This window comes from Triturus cristatus, chromosome 2_1, assembly GCF_964204655.1.
Source record: "Triturus cristatus chromosome 2_1, aTriCri1.1, whole genome shotgun sequence".
NCBI classification, from domain to species: Eukaryota; Metazoa; Chordata; class Amphibia; order Caudata; family Salamandridae; genus Triturus; species Triturus cristatus.
The window spans coordinates 869,436,252-869,452,227 of record NC_140581.1 but is presented as its reverse complement, the minus strand read 5'-3'; the positions used below and the strand labels follow the sequence as shown (position 1 = coordinate 869,452,227).

The following is a 15,976-nucleotide window of genomic DNA, read 5'->3' as shown; positions in this document are numbered from 1 at the left end:
CCTCCCCTCCTGTTGTGTTCTGCAGACTTTAAACAGGTTGTCTTGCTTGTGTCCCTGGGTGTCGAAAGAGCTATCAAATTGGGTCGAAAGGGAAATTCTGTCTGAATGCTAGATAGATTTGGCTGGGTAAATTACTTCACATCAAAGAAAAAGTAGCTACATGATAGCACATGTGCACTGTGGAGGTTTGCTATTGAGACCTACAAGGATTAAGAGAGGCATTTGGCAGGGATGTCCTCTTCTCGTTCTCCCCTTTTCTTGCTCATGGTATTAACAGTCTCCAGCGATCAGAGGCTAGGAAGAGAATAAGGGCATAGCATTTCCCAAAGGAGCTGTTATAGGAAGAGATTAAGGGAATACATAGCATTTCCCAAAGGAGCGGTCATGTGGTCTCTACATGCTGATGATATCCTGATGACAATCACATTCCCAGATAATATTTGTTACCAGGCCTATTGACGTGATGGATTCCTTTTTAATTGTTCTTCAGTCATAAAAAAAACACTGTGGAAAACGTGAAGCCATGCAGATGTACTTTATCACAACGAGAGTCTGTATTCAAAGGCTTAGGATGGAAGGGGGCCAGAAAGGATTAAGATATCTGGTGATTATCTGAAATAAGGGTTAGTAAGTAGGGCAGAAGACAATCTCTACGCCCCCCACCCACCCAATTTCCAAGACGCATCTTGACATTGAAAATTCTTCCTAACTGCATCGTTTACTCTGGAGAAAAATAAAGGTAAATAAGATGGCAGTTGTCTCTAGATACAATTACATTTTTGGACCATTCACATTATTGAACTGTAAAATAATTCTTTCCTGTAATGTATGAGATACTAAGGCCATTGACCTTGAAATAAAACAAGCTACATTATAAAAAGGGCCAGACTACACTGTATAACAGTAAAGGTTAAAACTTCCAGTGAGGAACCAGATTCTAATGGCTATGCCAGTCAATAGGAAAACTGCCCGCAAAAAACTGGATGGAGACCTGTCCCAGCCAGTCCCCCTTTTAGGAGAATTCAGGATTGACCATGGAGGAGTTACTGTCCACTGGGATTCCTGGGCTTCTAGAGGAATTGAACAGGTAGTGCAATTCATAAGTGAAGGGTTGCTCAAACCCTCACAAACGATGTGCACTAAATTTGAAGTTCCCGTGCATTACCCACGGCAATACAATAAAGTGTTACATTGCCTTCGTAGTAAACTAGGTAAGGATCCACTGACTGCCACAAGCTCTCACATACAGAACTCTCTCACTAAGTGGGGGCAACATAAGGAAGTAATACCAGGTATGTATAGAGTTCTCATTAACAACATACACTCCAATCCTTTTGTTTCATCCTTGAATATGTACTGGCAATCAATGCTGAGATATGACTGACTGATCATGAGGTGAGGATGTCTCTCACTTCACATGACAAACACCTAAAAGAGGTTCAACTAAATATTTCTTACTTTAAGCTACACCATATTAGCCATGGGCCCTTTTCAAACTGTAGAAAACCAGGTTCCCTCCCCACTTAATATGCTGGTGTTGAAGACAGTGTGAATGTGATATACTCCATACTGTGGAAGTGATAGGGTGTTATTCCATATTGGACCATAGCCCATTCCATAGGGTTGTGTATTGGCAAAATTGTGTTCTCCAATACAACTGGGTATGCTTCATATCTCCAATTATAGTAAGTAGGTACATAAAGGAAAATGGTTGGATACATCACGATCAAATCCCAAAAACCTGTATTTTACATCCCTGGAAGAAAGCCTTGGACCCAACTCTGAATGGAGAGTTAACAAAATTGATGAGAACTACTTTGCATGACTATTATTTATAAGGTTAATGGCCATGTGATACAATTTAATGTTGTACTTGCAATCCTCTCTCCATTCCACAGTTTAGTTCTGATGCTCCCGTGTGCCAGGTGGGATGATTCTATCTAGTACTGATCGATTACAGCCATCTGATTATACAAAATGCTTGGATGAGGCAAACGTTCTGTAACTCATCCCACACAATCTAAACTCACAATTCAGAAACGTTTAAGATTTAAACCTCAAGCGTTGATGGTTGGGAGCTGTCCCTCATAATCTTGTCATCTGGTACTAACAGTACATCTGAACCATGTTTGGAGTAATGAAGGATATTGTGCAGCTATAGGTTTTCATAAAGGCATATTTGAAGACAATATGTCCCTGTCCATCAGCATCTTCTGAAATACTCTATTTAATAACTATCTTGCCAGTGGCTTGTTAGAAGATGCGTTTCTTGAATGTATTGTAGATTAACCCCGACACCACATTCTACCCTTGGTCGATGTCACTGATTTGGATCTTCCTACATGTATGGAATACAGTTAATTTGCCTTGACTACTGAAAACACCAGTCGGTAAATAAATCAAAAGATGAGAATGCATTTATGGACCTAAGCAAACGCTGAGTTTAAACAGATCGGCATACTCAATCCTCGCCAAATCTGGGGTGATGTCAATTAGTTGTCCTTTATCCTCTTGCACTTTCTGCACGCCTTTTGAAAGGAACAAAGAGCAAATTCGGTCATCATCTGAACCTGAAGTTGGTCCCCCAGTGCACTAATAGATGCGAATTGCAAGTCACAGATCAGATGGCATTTTATTGACAGTCCAGTATGGAAAGAAACGTCCATTACAACAGCATGGAGCACCCATTCATAAATGAATTCAGAGACGGGTGACTCAAGGTATCTTTGTCTTGACATTCATATTCCCCTCAAAATGAGCCACCATGGGGAAAATGCACTGTTGCAGAGCTCACTAGCAAAAATCTAAGACCTCACAACACAGAATCCATTAACCCATGTGGCGTGATGGTTAATATAATGGATGGTCGAAGAGTTGTCTGAACCAACCTGCACAACACGCCCAGAGACAGAGGGAAGAAACACTTACTAGTCTAGACAGATGTCTTCAGCCCCAGCATGTTAATGTGCATGTGCTGTTCTGATGGGGACAAAGAGCTTATACTGTTATCTCCCTCAGATGAGCATCCCAGTCCCCAAAAAGGTGGTGTCCTGCAACTGCAGAGAACACAAGGGATGACCAACTGTTAAGTTGGAAGGACAGATGCACCAATCGACGTGTGTGAAGACCTTCACATGAGCAGAGCGACTCCCCTGATGCTAAAAGCATCAACAAGCAGAACCGTGATCGGAATCATGCCCTAAAATACTGGAATCACATCAGGAGACCAGTGTCTGGAATATCCTTTTCATCCAACAATCAGTCAAGTATGGTAATACGACTCCTGTCATCTTGAGCGAGGCTGATACTACAGCTAGCACTCTGTTCATAGGACTGCTTCATGAGTCTTGTCCAAAGAATGAAATCAAAAATGGTAGTGCTGGGGCCCCACTGTGATGCAAGGTAATGCCTGTTAGCTGTAGGGGCGGGGGGTGGGGGGAGAATCAGCAGATAGAAACAGGCATCCTGAAGATCCAGGGATATCATCCAACGGTCCACATTCAGGGCCAAGAGGAATTGACTCATACAGCATTTCGAAACTATTGTGGAGAACAAAGAACTTCAAGGGGCTCTAGTCCAGAAGATGCCCGATGGCCCAGTCCTTCGTAAAATACAAAATATAGGGAGACTAAAACCTCTGCTCCTCTCCTCTAAGGGCGCCACTTCTACTGTCTCCCTGTGAAACAGTGTGAGAACGTCCACTTCCAAGATCAAGATGTGCCATGAGCATTACACATGGGAATAAGCTTGAGCATTCATCAGTCATAAATGACTCTCAACTGGAAAGGAAAGGAGAGACCCTCCCCTCTACTGGAAGCTGATGATAGAGGCAGGACAAATACATTTTCCTAATCAGTCGAACAAGTGAAAAACTGGGTGAGTGGAACTGGGTGAGTGGGAGGAGGGAAGAAGAGTGGAGCTGCACTGCTGCTGTTCAGATCTCATAGTCATCTGTATTGCACAAGTAGGGGTGGAGCTTTTGAACTGTTGCAGGTTCTGAGCTGGCTTGGAAGCCTGATGCAGACAGGCTGGACAGCTCCTCGAAAAGCCACAAATGCAACGATTTTGTCAGTGAACTGCTTTGCTGGGGACACTAATCCCAACCAGCGTGCCATTACACAACTGTTTTTGAACCACGCCAGGAAAAAGTTACTTTACTAAAAAAAAAAAAAAAACACACCCTTACCGAAGGCCATGTCTTCTGCATTTTCAGGTGATGTCCGTGACAGGCTGAGCATCCCCAGAAAAGCTTTTGAAGTGCATTCAGGAGCACATGCACAGAGTAACCACTGTAGCCATAGAGCAGGGCATTGTGTCAGGCTAAGCCACATTACACAATTTGTTTTTAGGCATCCAAATATAAAATGTTTTTTTCATGCTATACGAAAGGCTAATCAAAACCAATTTTGCCACTTGAAACTAAATGTGAATCTACTATCAGAGAAGGCACCCGACAACCACAACGCAGAGAGTAAAACTGCCAGAGGCAAAGATTTGCAGTCAAACCATTTGGAATCGCAGTACGGTAATGCAGAAGGGTAAAGTACTAGGGTTAAGTTGAGAAGCCAAACTTTTCAAAGCAGTATAATAATCATTAAGAAATTAGAATGAAGAAGAAGTGGCCTTTGACACTGAGTGATCTGCCCGGTTTGAAAAGGGTTTCTGCAAGTTTGCCAGCATTGGTTCCAATATTGCCTCTTTAAATAGCAGGATGCTTTTTGGAACCACTGAAAACGGCTGCAGTATTTCCATATTAATGTTTAGTCATCACAGTTGAAAAGGCAACACAAATTAACAAACCTCTTCAAAAGGAGAACAAAGCACATGAGATAGGTCCTGCAGAAGTATCAAGACCAATTGCATTTTGAAGACCGAAAATAGTCAATCATCTCTGTGATAAGAAGGGAGAAAGTAGTCAGCCTCTGAATCATTTTCCTCTGTGCACTTAAAATCCAAATTAGGCATGTCCACGGTGGTTGAATCTAAGCCAAAACGTTCAGCTATTCAAGCTTATCCATTAGCTACACAGAAGAGGCTCAGCAAGAGGTTGGTCTTTGAAGTAAGTCTTAACCTATTCTCTTGCTATCCAATTTATCTCTGCAGCATTTGAGGGCCAAGGTGACATCAAACACTGCTGTAATAGTAGAGTCACTGCGTCAGAATATGCTCAAGAACAATTTGCGAGACACCTTCACAAGTGGTATCTTCTTCAGAATCAGAGCGGGAGCCTGAGGGTGTATCCCCTGATAGTCTTCAGGAGCATGGAGGTGCAGGCTAAAGGATCACGATCAGGCACCAGACACCACATACAGATGATGTGGAGCTCGAACACAGACATCTATCAACACTGACAGGGTTTGTGTCCTGAGACCTCAAAATGCAACATTTGACCTAATCTCCTGTCCTAGTAGATGTGAGGAAGTTTGCTGAACACCAAAGAGCAGCTTTAGGCCCACATCAGTAAGGCACAGAAAAACAGGAACTGTTACCAATAGGTGCCATAAATAGGGCAAAGTCATCACATCCTGGGCCACAACTGGAGCAGGGTGATGCCACCTGGTGGAAATGGAGAGCTATAGCTGAGGGAAAACATTTTCTGGTTTTAGTATGGTACCCTAGGATATTGATATGGTGAGATATCTGCAGGAAAAAGAACCATTCAAAGATATTTCTGAATACCAGCAAATCATCTAGCTCCAAACGGGGTAGACTTTTCAGAGTGCAAGAACCCAGTTAAGGAATAGGAACACTATCACTCCATTCAATTGACAGTGTGATGTGGAGTGCTATGTGGAGTGCTATGTGGAGTGCTATGTGGAGTGCTATGTGGAGTGCTATGTGGAGTGCTATGTGGAGTGCTATGTGGAGTGCTATGTGGAGTGCTATGTGGAGTGTTATGTGGAGTGTTATGTGGAGTGTTATGTGGAGTGTTATGTGGAGTGTTATGTGGAGTGTTATGTGGAGTGTTATGTGGAGTGTTATGTGGAGTGTTATGTGGAGTGTTATGTGGAGTGTTATGTGGAGTGTTATGTGGAGTGTTATGTGGAGTGTTATGCGGATCGTGATGGTGCACTTGTGCTGTCTTGTGGTGTGTAGTTTGGAGTAAATTGGAGCGTTTATGTCAAAAGTGTTTTGTGTATCGTGTGGTGCATGCGTTGGAATAGAAACTGCACTATATTGTAATATTTTGCACAAATTGCTGAAGCCGTTTTAAACTGTGCTCTTAATAAAAAATATTGTGATTTTATGTGATTTTTGCATTGGTTAAAGTCCTATGGAACACTAAATGATATAGGTGTGTATCAACAAATCATGGCAGTGTTGTTCAGTTCTTTGTACACAGGAATAAATGCACTGAGTCGAAGTTGGGTTACTGTTGGTTAAGAACCTATCTTGGTATGAATAAAAGTAATTAGAATGTTTCCCTTACTGGGGTGAGTTTGACTTTATGTCTCGTATTCCGGTAAGCAGACAAGGTATTTGTTTTGGTTTGTGCACTGCATTTCAAGTCTTGTTTTGAAATGAATTGTTATTTGTTAAATTAGTTTTGTGTATTGTGAGCTAGGTTGAGGTTACAATGGGGGCACATTTAAATAAACCAGTGATTCTCACTAATTGAGGAGATTTTACACCCCTAATTGGTACTCCCACCCAGGAGATGCTTAAGGATCGTGGGTAACATATATGTCTACGGCTCAAAGACTGGAACAAAATTATTGTGGATAATAAAAAGATAGTTTCTTTTATTTGGTTCTTCTGAAGTAAAGAAGATTGAGAATTTGAGGCTTGCCATGTTTGAGACGTAAGCTGCAGCCTAGACCTGCGTAATTTGAATCCTTGATTGAGTGGGACTACATGACAAATGAGAGTGCACAAACAAAAATGCTAACAAGACAGACTAGTATGGCAGCCAACCACTGGCTGGATATGAGACTGCGTTACCGGAAGAAAGAATGGAGGCAGGCAGTGTTCTTTTTATTTATTTTTATTCAGAGTTTTATATAGCACGAACATGACCCATGGGTATCAGATTGCTTAATAATTTCATAGTAGCAAAATTACGACAAAAGAGAGAACATAAAACGAATCATGAGGACACAATGTAGATAATAATAACTAGGTCCAGGCAATATACTTGGAATTGACAATAATACATTGCAGACATTATAGGCAAATAGATAAACAAGTATTCAATATGTGATCAATCTCAGCTATCAAGGATTTTCTGTTATGCTCCAAATCAGGAACACAATTGCTATGATAGAACTAGAGGGAGAGAGCAGAATCCATAACTAATAGACTAGGGGCCAACATGGGTTAAAAAGATGTTGAGGATTGAGTTCAGTCGTCAGCTATTGTAGGAGTTTGCTCATAAGGAAGATCTTAGCTTCCTTCTTGAAGGCAGAAGTATAATTCATTCTTCTAATGTAAGGAGGAAGCGAATTCCAGATTCTAGGGGCAGCTTTGGGGGAAGGCTCTGTACTAGGTTTTCTTCTTCAGGAACAATGGCGGTTTCAGCACTAGATCCCTGGTGCTCCGAGATGGTCTGCCTTCCCCAGAAATCTCAATTTTTTTAGCAAGATAAATCGGTGTTTTGTGGTGGAGAGCTTTGTGAGTAATACATGCCAGTTTAAGTTGAATTCTGGCTTCGAATGGTAGCCAGTTCAGAGCCTTCAGATGAGGAGAGATGTGGTCAAATGTTTTAGATCCTGTTAAGAGTCTTGCTGCAGCATTAAGGCATGCTTTTAGAGGAGCAGTGGAGATCTAGGGTAAGCCTGAAAGTGTTGTGCAACCATATTCAGTCCTAAAAATGACTAAGGCCTATACTGCCAATTTAAGGTCTATAGGTTAAATGAATGGTTTCAGTTTCCTAAGATAGCTGAAGTGAAAGTGGGCGCTTTTTGCTAGATTTGATCTGAGTTTGCACATTTAGGTTCCTATCAAAATTAACACCAAGAGATTTAGAGGAGTCAACCAGGACAGGGGTACAGTTTAGAGCAGTGAACAACTTGGTCCAACATCAGAGGTGCTTTTGGGCGGAGAAATTCAAAGGAATTCTGTATTCTTCGAACAGAGCTTAAGATGAATGCAGGTTAGCTAATGTAAGGTCAGCTTTAAGGCATCATCAATTGACTTGATCTCTTCATATAAATCTGAGTATCATCCGCATACATGTGGGAGGAAGTGTGAGTGTGCAGAAGAGTTTCAGTGAGTGGTTCGACATAAAGGTTAAACAGTGAGGGGGATAAAGTCTTGCTGAACTTTACTCGAGATAGAGGACAGTAATGATAGATCATGGTTAACCAAAACTCTTTGGGTTTTGTTCTGCAGGAAGGATTTAAACTAGTCAAGAACTGTACCCGATAACCCCCTCCTGTTTTCAAGTCTGGCTAGCAGTATTTCATGGTTTACAGTGTCAAATGCTGATGACAAGTCTAGAAGAACTAATAGGCAGGTTTCGATTTGATCAAGTGCAAATAGAGCATCATCCACTATATGAAGAATTGTAGATTCGGTATTGTGACCTGGTCTGAAACCAGATTGACAGTCATCAGGCAAACTGAATTTCTAGATGTGTTGGCGCAACTGTTGCACACATTTTTTGAATAATTTAGCTAAAAGAAGAATGTTGGTCAATGGCCTAAAATTAATTGGGTCGACAGGATTCCCGGTCTGTTTTTTTTTTTTTTTTTTAAGATACGAAGGACTTGACCTGTCTTGAGGCAGTCTGGTAAGGAATCCTGAGATAAGGAAGCATTCATTATGTTGGTCCAAATGGGGACGTACACTGGTGGAGTATCGGAAGACATTTGGATGGAAGAGAATCATTGTAGTGATTATTAGGATTTATGGATGATAGGGTTCTAGCAATGTCATTGTGGTTATATAGCTTGAAATCAGACCATTGTGCTTCATTTTTGGACTTTGACAATGGAGGTTGGACTTTGGCAATGGAGGGTGCAGTGGTTCGGGATGGAAAATTTGCGAGTTGGAGAGTGAATCAGCAGCTGTCAAGAGTTCGATTTCCAGGGAATTGGCTTTGGATGAAAAAAAGGAGGATAATTCCTTGCAGCTTATTTGTGCTCTATTTGATTTGTGTGAGGTTTTAGCAAGCCTGTTAGATTATTGTTTTATCAACTCAAAGAGTTTACGCGGTCTGCTTTTTGGCATTGTCAAGTTCAGTACTAAAGAAATCTTTTTTTGATCTGAGAAGGCTTTTGTTGTAAGCCTTTCTGGTCTTTCTTAGTAGATGTAAGTGGGAGGATGAGGGGTGATGTCTCCATTTCCTTTCAGCGAGTCCCATTTAACCAAGGAGTTTTATCTTTATCATGAATTCTTTTCAGTTTAAGAGGAGCAATCAAATTGAATATGTTTGTCATTGTAGAGCTATAGTGATCAGTGAGATCATTCCCATTACCCATATTGTTCGGTGGGTGAAGCTCCCTCTCACAGCGTGCAATTAGATTCACATTGTTTAAACTTTTGGTGTCCCGACTCAATGTTTGATTTCGACGAGTTTTGCGAAAAAATCTTTTTTATGAATGGTATTTAGAAGGTTATGATGTGGGGGTCTGACCAATAACATGGATCAACTGAGCTTACTGTAACAAAATTGTCTCTGGAATTGATCCTATCTAAAGTAGCACCTTTTACATGAGTAGGGAGAGAGCAGGTTTGTGTAAAGGATAGTTTTCCAGGAAATCTTTAAGGACATTGATTAAATTGTCTTTAGAATTGTCCCAATGTAAATTAAAGTTACCAAGGAATATATAATTAGAATAAAGGGACAAATTAGCTGTGAAAATCTCCTTTAAATGGTCCATGCACTGGGCGTTCCTGCCAGGAGGATGGTCAATTGTGTGAAGTTTGCAATTTTGATTGTCTGTAGTTTTAATAGAAAGAGAGAGGTATTCACAAGAGTTGAGAGGGTCGGTATGTAACGGAATAATTTGGAAGTCAGTGCGATGAATGCAGGCAATACCTCCCTCTATTTTGTTTAACCTGTCAAGTCTTACGATGTTGTAGTTGGGAGGGACCAGTAGTTACAAGCTACATGCTTTCCTGGCAATTACTGAAGAAACAGACAAAAAGAAAAACAGCAAAATTGAAGGACTGGTTGAAGTGTGAGCCATGATTTTGGGCAGTTATGGTCACAGAGGGGTTTAGTGACATCCGCTGGCACCCCTATAAAGACTGATCAAGAATTGTAGGTTTGTTAGAAGCACTGCAGTTCCCAAAGAAAGTTGCAGTTGTTAAATGTGCTGTACACAAGAGTGGAGATGACATGGTTTCGGCAGGAACCAATTTAGCTAATCAAGTGGAAAAGTACTGCTCTCTTCCGTCTCGTACACTGGGAATAAATGAAACCTCAGAATACGAATAAGGACGTATCAGTACCTTTGTCTGTGTCAGCTCAGTCACTCGAGGAGTTGAGGGGACTGCACAATGAGGTGCAAGAGGATAAAAAGAAAGGACAGCAAAAGGAGAGCTGTCCAATAGATGTGTATGAAGTCTGGACGTCCACAGATATATGCATTGCTTTACCTGAGTGCATGTTGTTATAAATGGGAAGATATCGTCCATGGACCTACAGATGTGGGGCGTGACAGTATGCTGTCACGGTTTAAGAAATGGTGTTTTAATTCTTGTTTTAAAGCTGCAGATACACTTTATCAACAGTGCGTTACCTGACAACTTATTTCTTCCTTCCTGTATTCAACTGCTGTCATGAGCCATATCGGGAACTCAGAATGACCTTTCACAAGATTACAGATAGATTTTGTTGAAATAACACCATATAATGGGCTAAGATATCTTAGTAAATGACTGTTTTTTTAGCAGGTGGGTTGAAACCTACCCACCCAGGAGAGCTCTCGACTGTGGCCAAGCTTTTGTAGTGGGAATTGATCCTTCGATTCGGTTTCCCAACTACTACACAATCAGATAAGGGAACTCATTTTAAAAATTACGTTTTGATAATTCTTTGCATGACTCTGAAGATGGAGCAGAAATTCCATTGTGGATATCACCCAGAAGCATCAGGAGTTGTTGAGAGGGCCAATGGCACTCTGAAAGCAAAGCAAGCAAAGGTGTTGCCATCAACAACATTGAAACCTACAGGTGTCCTTCTCTTCGTGTTAAGTACGAGCAGCACACACAACAAGGCTACGAGGTCATCTTCTCATTACATTCTGATGTGTCTAGCCATAAGGATTGCTGGTATTCCTTCAGCTCCACTTGTGAATAGCAGTGAACATTTGAAACTGCAAGAGTTTGGCTGATCTGGAACACTATCCCACAGTAGGTGAATTTGGCGTCACTCAGGAAGTAAAGAGCCATGCCACGACTTAGAGCCTGGCAACTGGGTTGCGGTGAACATGCATATCAGGAATAACTGCCTGCTTCAACCTTGATAGAAGGGGTGTCACAAATACTGAGGAGAAATGTGGAGGTTTGCCACAGTGGATTCAAATATCTCACACGAAGAGCGGGAAGACTCCAGATGAAGAACTTGTGAAACAAACCACTAATTCACAGGGTGAAACTCCAGTTCACTAGCTGGATCTAGACTGGAGAGAAGAAAAACTACAACAAAAAGATCAACAAACAAGAAAATCAAACCTCAAAGCTTAGAATTTTGAAAACCTCAGGGGCCGTCATGGTGTTCCAGTTGCAAGTTGTACAAATCATGATAAAGATGAAGACAAAAATTAGGCAAATGCAACAATTCAGATTGAAGTTGGAAGCTGATTGGTCTGAAGTTGTGAGAGAAGCAAGGAGAGCATTGCATGCAGTACCAGATCTGAAGGAATAATCAGTAGTGCCTCAATGAGAATCAGAGGGCCAAACAAGAAGTGTACAGCACCTAAATAGGCATATTTGAAAAAGATTGAACCAGAAGAAAGACACTTTGATCTGAGACTATTTATTTTTGTTGGAAGAATCTCCATGAATAGCCGCGAACTAAGATTGATGGTGATCTACACTGAATAATTTCCAAATGGAGCAATGAAATTGAATTTTGAACCTATGAGAAGAAGTTTGATGTCTTCAATCTTCATAGTGTGCCTTCATAATTCTATTAGGTTTAGAAACTGAATTAGGTTTTTTGTTCATTCCCACATTTTGATAGCTTATGCTCACTCCAAGAGGATTGCTTTTGTACTTTAGGTATTCTGCTGAAGATAGTTTTGTCTGCATTGAACCCTGTGAAATGAACACCGGAATTATATGCCTGCATTTGCTAAGACTGACTTACTTTGATGAGATTTTTATCACAGTAATGCTACATGTTAATAGACTAGATCACAGAGATGTTTCGTTTGTGAATTTTAGGGAAAATACTTACGTTAATTCGCTTGAAGATGATGATGACCAGAAAAAGAAAGAGAAGAAATTAAACTGGATGACATCAAATCGAAAATTTACGATGAGCTGAAAGCGTAAGTGGAACTGAAGAGTCAAAAAGAATGAGAGACTATTGTAGAGTAGTATGGTGTGTTTGTGATGATATCAAAAATCATCAGAGGGATGTCAGAGCAGATTAATTACAAGTTTAATGTTAATTTGTGTGTGTTTAAAGTTAGTATAACGAGGCTGCAAAATATAAATGAAATATAAATGTAATGGGCCTTTCTTGCCTTGTATTGACTGCTGAAGAAAATAAAAAGTATAATTGTAATACACCTTTCTTGTCTTGCACTGACCGCTGAAGAAAATGTGACTTTTAAAAGTGCAATGGAAAGTTTTCTGTATGCATATTTTTCTTTCTACAGTGCTTGCATTTTCATAAAGTAGAAGAAATGGGATCTAGTCTGTGGGGCTGCGTTGAAACGTATTGCAATTTATTTTGTAGCTTTGTCTGAAGCTGTATTCTAACTGTATCCACTCTTAACAAGTCAAGGACTTTTTCTGTTCCTTCGGCCGACTCTGAAAAGTCGACTGAATTTAATCGGTGCAAAGATGTAATGCTGTTCTCTTGTTTTAGGTTAGGAGATAGCATTAATTATGGATTCATATGGGATTTCTAGCAGTGTTGCAGTAAGTGAATCATGTGTTTATGAAAAATTATTGATTTATATCATGATTACTTCATTTCACACCATGTCATGAGTATGACTTGCACTGTTTGAAACCCTACAAAAATGGCTTTTCTGCCACACCTTTCTTGTCTTTTGAACTGAGCCGTCCCTATGTCAGTTTCCTTTTATTTTCTGTACTTTTAACTGCCAGACCTTTTACATGTTTTCTTAGGGCCAGGCTTCATGCCAGTCATCTTGCTGATTCTATATTTATTTTGACTGATGATATATTGATGCTGATTTGAATAAAATTACCAATTACCTTTTGTAATGATTCTTAAATGTAAATAAACTTTTCTGGTTTACACTTGGAATCAATTTATGTGTAGGTTTCCTTTATTTGCCTTGACATTTCATCCTTTGTGACTCACATGGCCCAAGTCCATCCAATCAGCTTTTTGATCATTTAACCTCAAAGCGCCAACACTGGTTAACTTAGGAAAATTGGAACATGATTACAAAAGGGACTTAATTTAATCATGTTTGTTTAAAGCGGAGGGCTAAATTATGAAAGCTTGTGACATCTTTTACTTACCTAGACAAATGAAAATATCCCAACCAATAGTGCTAGTTCAAAGGCCACTGGGGAGTCAACACGAGGATGATCCTGAGCTGCAATAGTGTTAAGAGTGAAAGGGGGCTTGTTTTGTGGTCATACATTTTGAATTAAAATTACTATTGCTGGGAAAACAGCAAGAATGGACAAATCTAATGACTGGAAATTGGATTCGGTCATTGTGTCCCTTTTTTTCTTTTTTTAATCTAAGGATCTGCCACTACCTGTTCTTGAGAAAAAAACGTTGGTTTTTGAGAACAATGAAACGATGTAACCGGAATCTTAAAATACACACAGGCAAAAAATTGAAAACTGCATCATAAATTAAATAATAGGGACAAAAAGACAAAAATAAAAATATATCATTCTCAACCGCAGGTGTGGAGAACCAATCACTTCGGAGCAGGATAGAAAAAAGGTTGGCAAACTCTAAAGGTATGTTGCACACCAGTCTTCTGGCTTTGTCGATGGTGGTTTTGTTTTGGAATGGTATCTGGAAAACCTTACTGTTGGGGAATTATTGGGTCCTTGATATAAGATAAATTAAAAAAAATAAGCTAATCGCAAAAATATTTTGGGGGTCTCAAACAAATTGCCACAGTATTCCCTGGCATTTAAGGGAACTAATTTGTGTGTGGCTGCACTCCTTGGTAAACGGGAAGAATGCCATCACTCACACAGACATTAGTCAGAGGCTGAAGGGGGCAGAATTAAAACATGAATGACAATCACAGACTAATGGATAAAGAGGGATGGTTGAAAGCGCCTATAAATGAATATAGTAAGCAAACCATTTTAATTAAACCAAAATGTCTTGACAAATGCCAGACCTTAAATTAATCAGATTACAGCTTTTGGTTATTTTGTGAGAACAATGCCAAGAAATGGAACTTAAGATGGTATAGATGTTGATAATGATATGTGAAGAGTAGGAATGGTGAGAGATGTTGTTACACCTAGAAAGAGGTTAATTAAGAAAACAATGTATGAAGTAGACGATGAACACTATTGCCAAGTAAACTGAAAGGGTAACACAAACAGCAAATTTGAGAAATTCTACCTTTCTTTTCTCGTTCCAAGATTTCTTTCTCTCTTCTCAGATCACTCATTTGACTGTCAATGTTTGCCCGATCTTCTTGAACTTGCCTCAGTTCACCACTTATTGCATCTATTTCTGGCTGCAGATTTCCACAGTTGCCCATGGTACTCAGCTCATTCTGCCAGTCCTCTATCATCTTACGAATGGTAGTTATTTTTTTCTGTCTGTTCAACTCTTCATCTTGCTTCATCCTTAAGAACTGTTGCACTTCTTCTATCTGTTAAAAAATAAATACTTTGTACTCACATTAACATTATTAATGATCAGAGGGTAAAACGTTTATGTTGCATACAAATGCTGCTTTTACATCGCTCCCTCAAACATAACTTCACATGCTCTGCAAACTTCTACCATGGAGTGCTTCATCTGGAACAAATTTCTGAGTTTTACAAAAATAACATGGATTCAATAGCGCCTGTAAAATACCCATTATGTAATTGACAAAAACTTCAGAATACTGCCGGATCAGGCTTTCCCTTTAGATTTTCTCGTCAAATCTCGGTCTAAAAAACGTTGACTACAATTATAGCTCTTCTACCTCCTAGAGACATTTCATGGGATGGAATAGAATCATATCAGAGACTGGGGTTACCATCCCCAAACTCTCACACCAACCATGTGCTCTACAAACCATTCATGCAAATTTGGACATGGAAATCTCTGAAGTGTGCCTCTGCTTACCCCAAAACTGACACAGAAACCAGTCATATAATCTCTTGCTAGCACCACACAGCACTACACAGCCACACCAGCTGGAGCAATGTGCTAGTCAAAGGGCAATACAATACCAGTGACTGTTAAATAATAATTTGCAAGCCAAGAATTTAAGTCAAATTTCTGTGTGCACTCTTGAGCCTGGATGAATCAAAATGAGATGATGGTACGCAAATTAGGAGTTCACAAAAAGTTAGAAAACATCAATCTGTCAGGATTTGTAGAGCACGACTGGAAAACCTGTTAGGGTTTCCAGGCGCTAGGAGAACATGCTGCTTGGTTTTTGGTTAAATATTCAGGTTTTGAGGTCCTTCCTGAACTGATGGAGCGATGGTGAGGCTTGGAGGTGCAGGGGGAGGTTGTTTCAGGTCTTAGCCGCCAGGTGGGAGAACGACTGGCCTCCACAGTTTGTCCGGGGGATGCATCGGGATGGCTGCTAGGGAAAGAGATTCAGAGCAGAGTTTCCTAGTAGATTGGTGGAAATTAATTTGACTGTTGAAGAACGCTGGTCATACATGGTGTAGT

At 40.2% G+C, this 15,976-nt stretch overlaps 1 protein-coding gene across 1 annotated transcript in view; it reads right to left on the bottom strand.

Moving 5' to 3' along the window:
* The window catches only part of SMC5 (structural maintenance of chromosomes 5), a 680,994-nt gene that overhangs the window by 478,943 nt on the left and 186,075 nt on the right, over window positions 1–15,976 (bottom strand). The window contains exon 9 of the mRNA XM_085633014.1: window positions 14,699–14,954. Within this exon, the coding sequence (XP_085489140.1) occupies window positions 14,699–14,954 (256 nt within the window). The remainder of the gene's footprint in view (window positions 1–14,698; window positions 14,955–15,976) is intronic.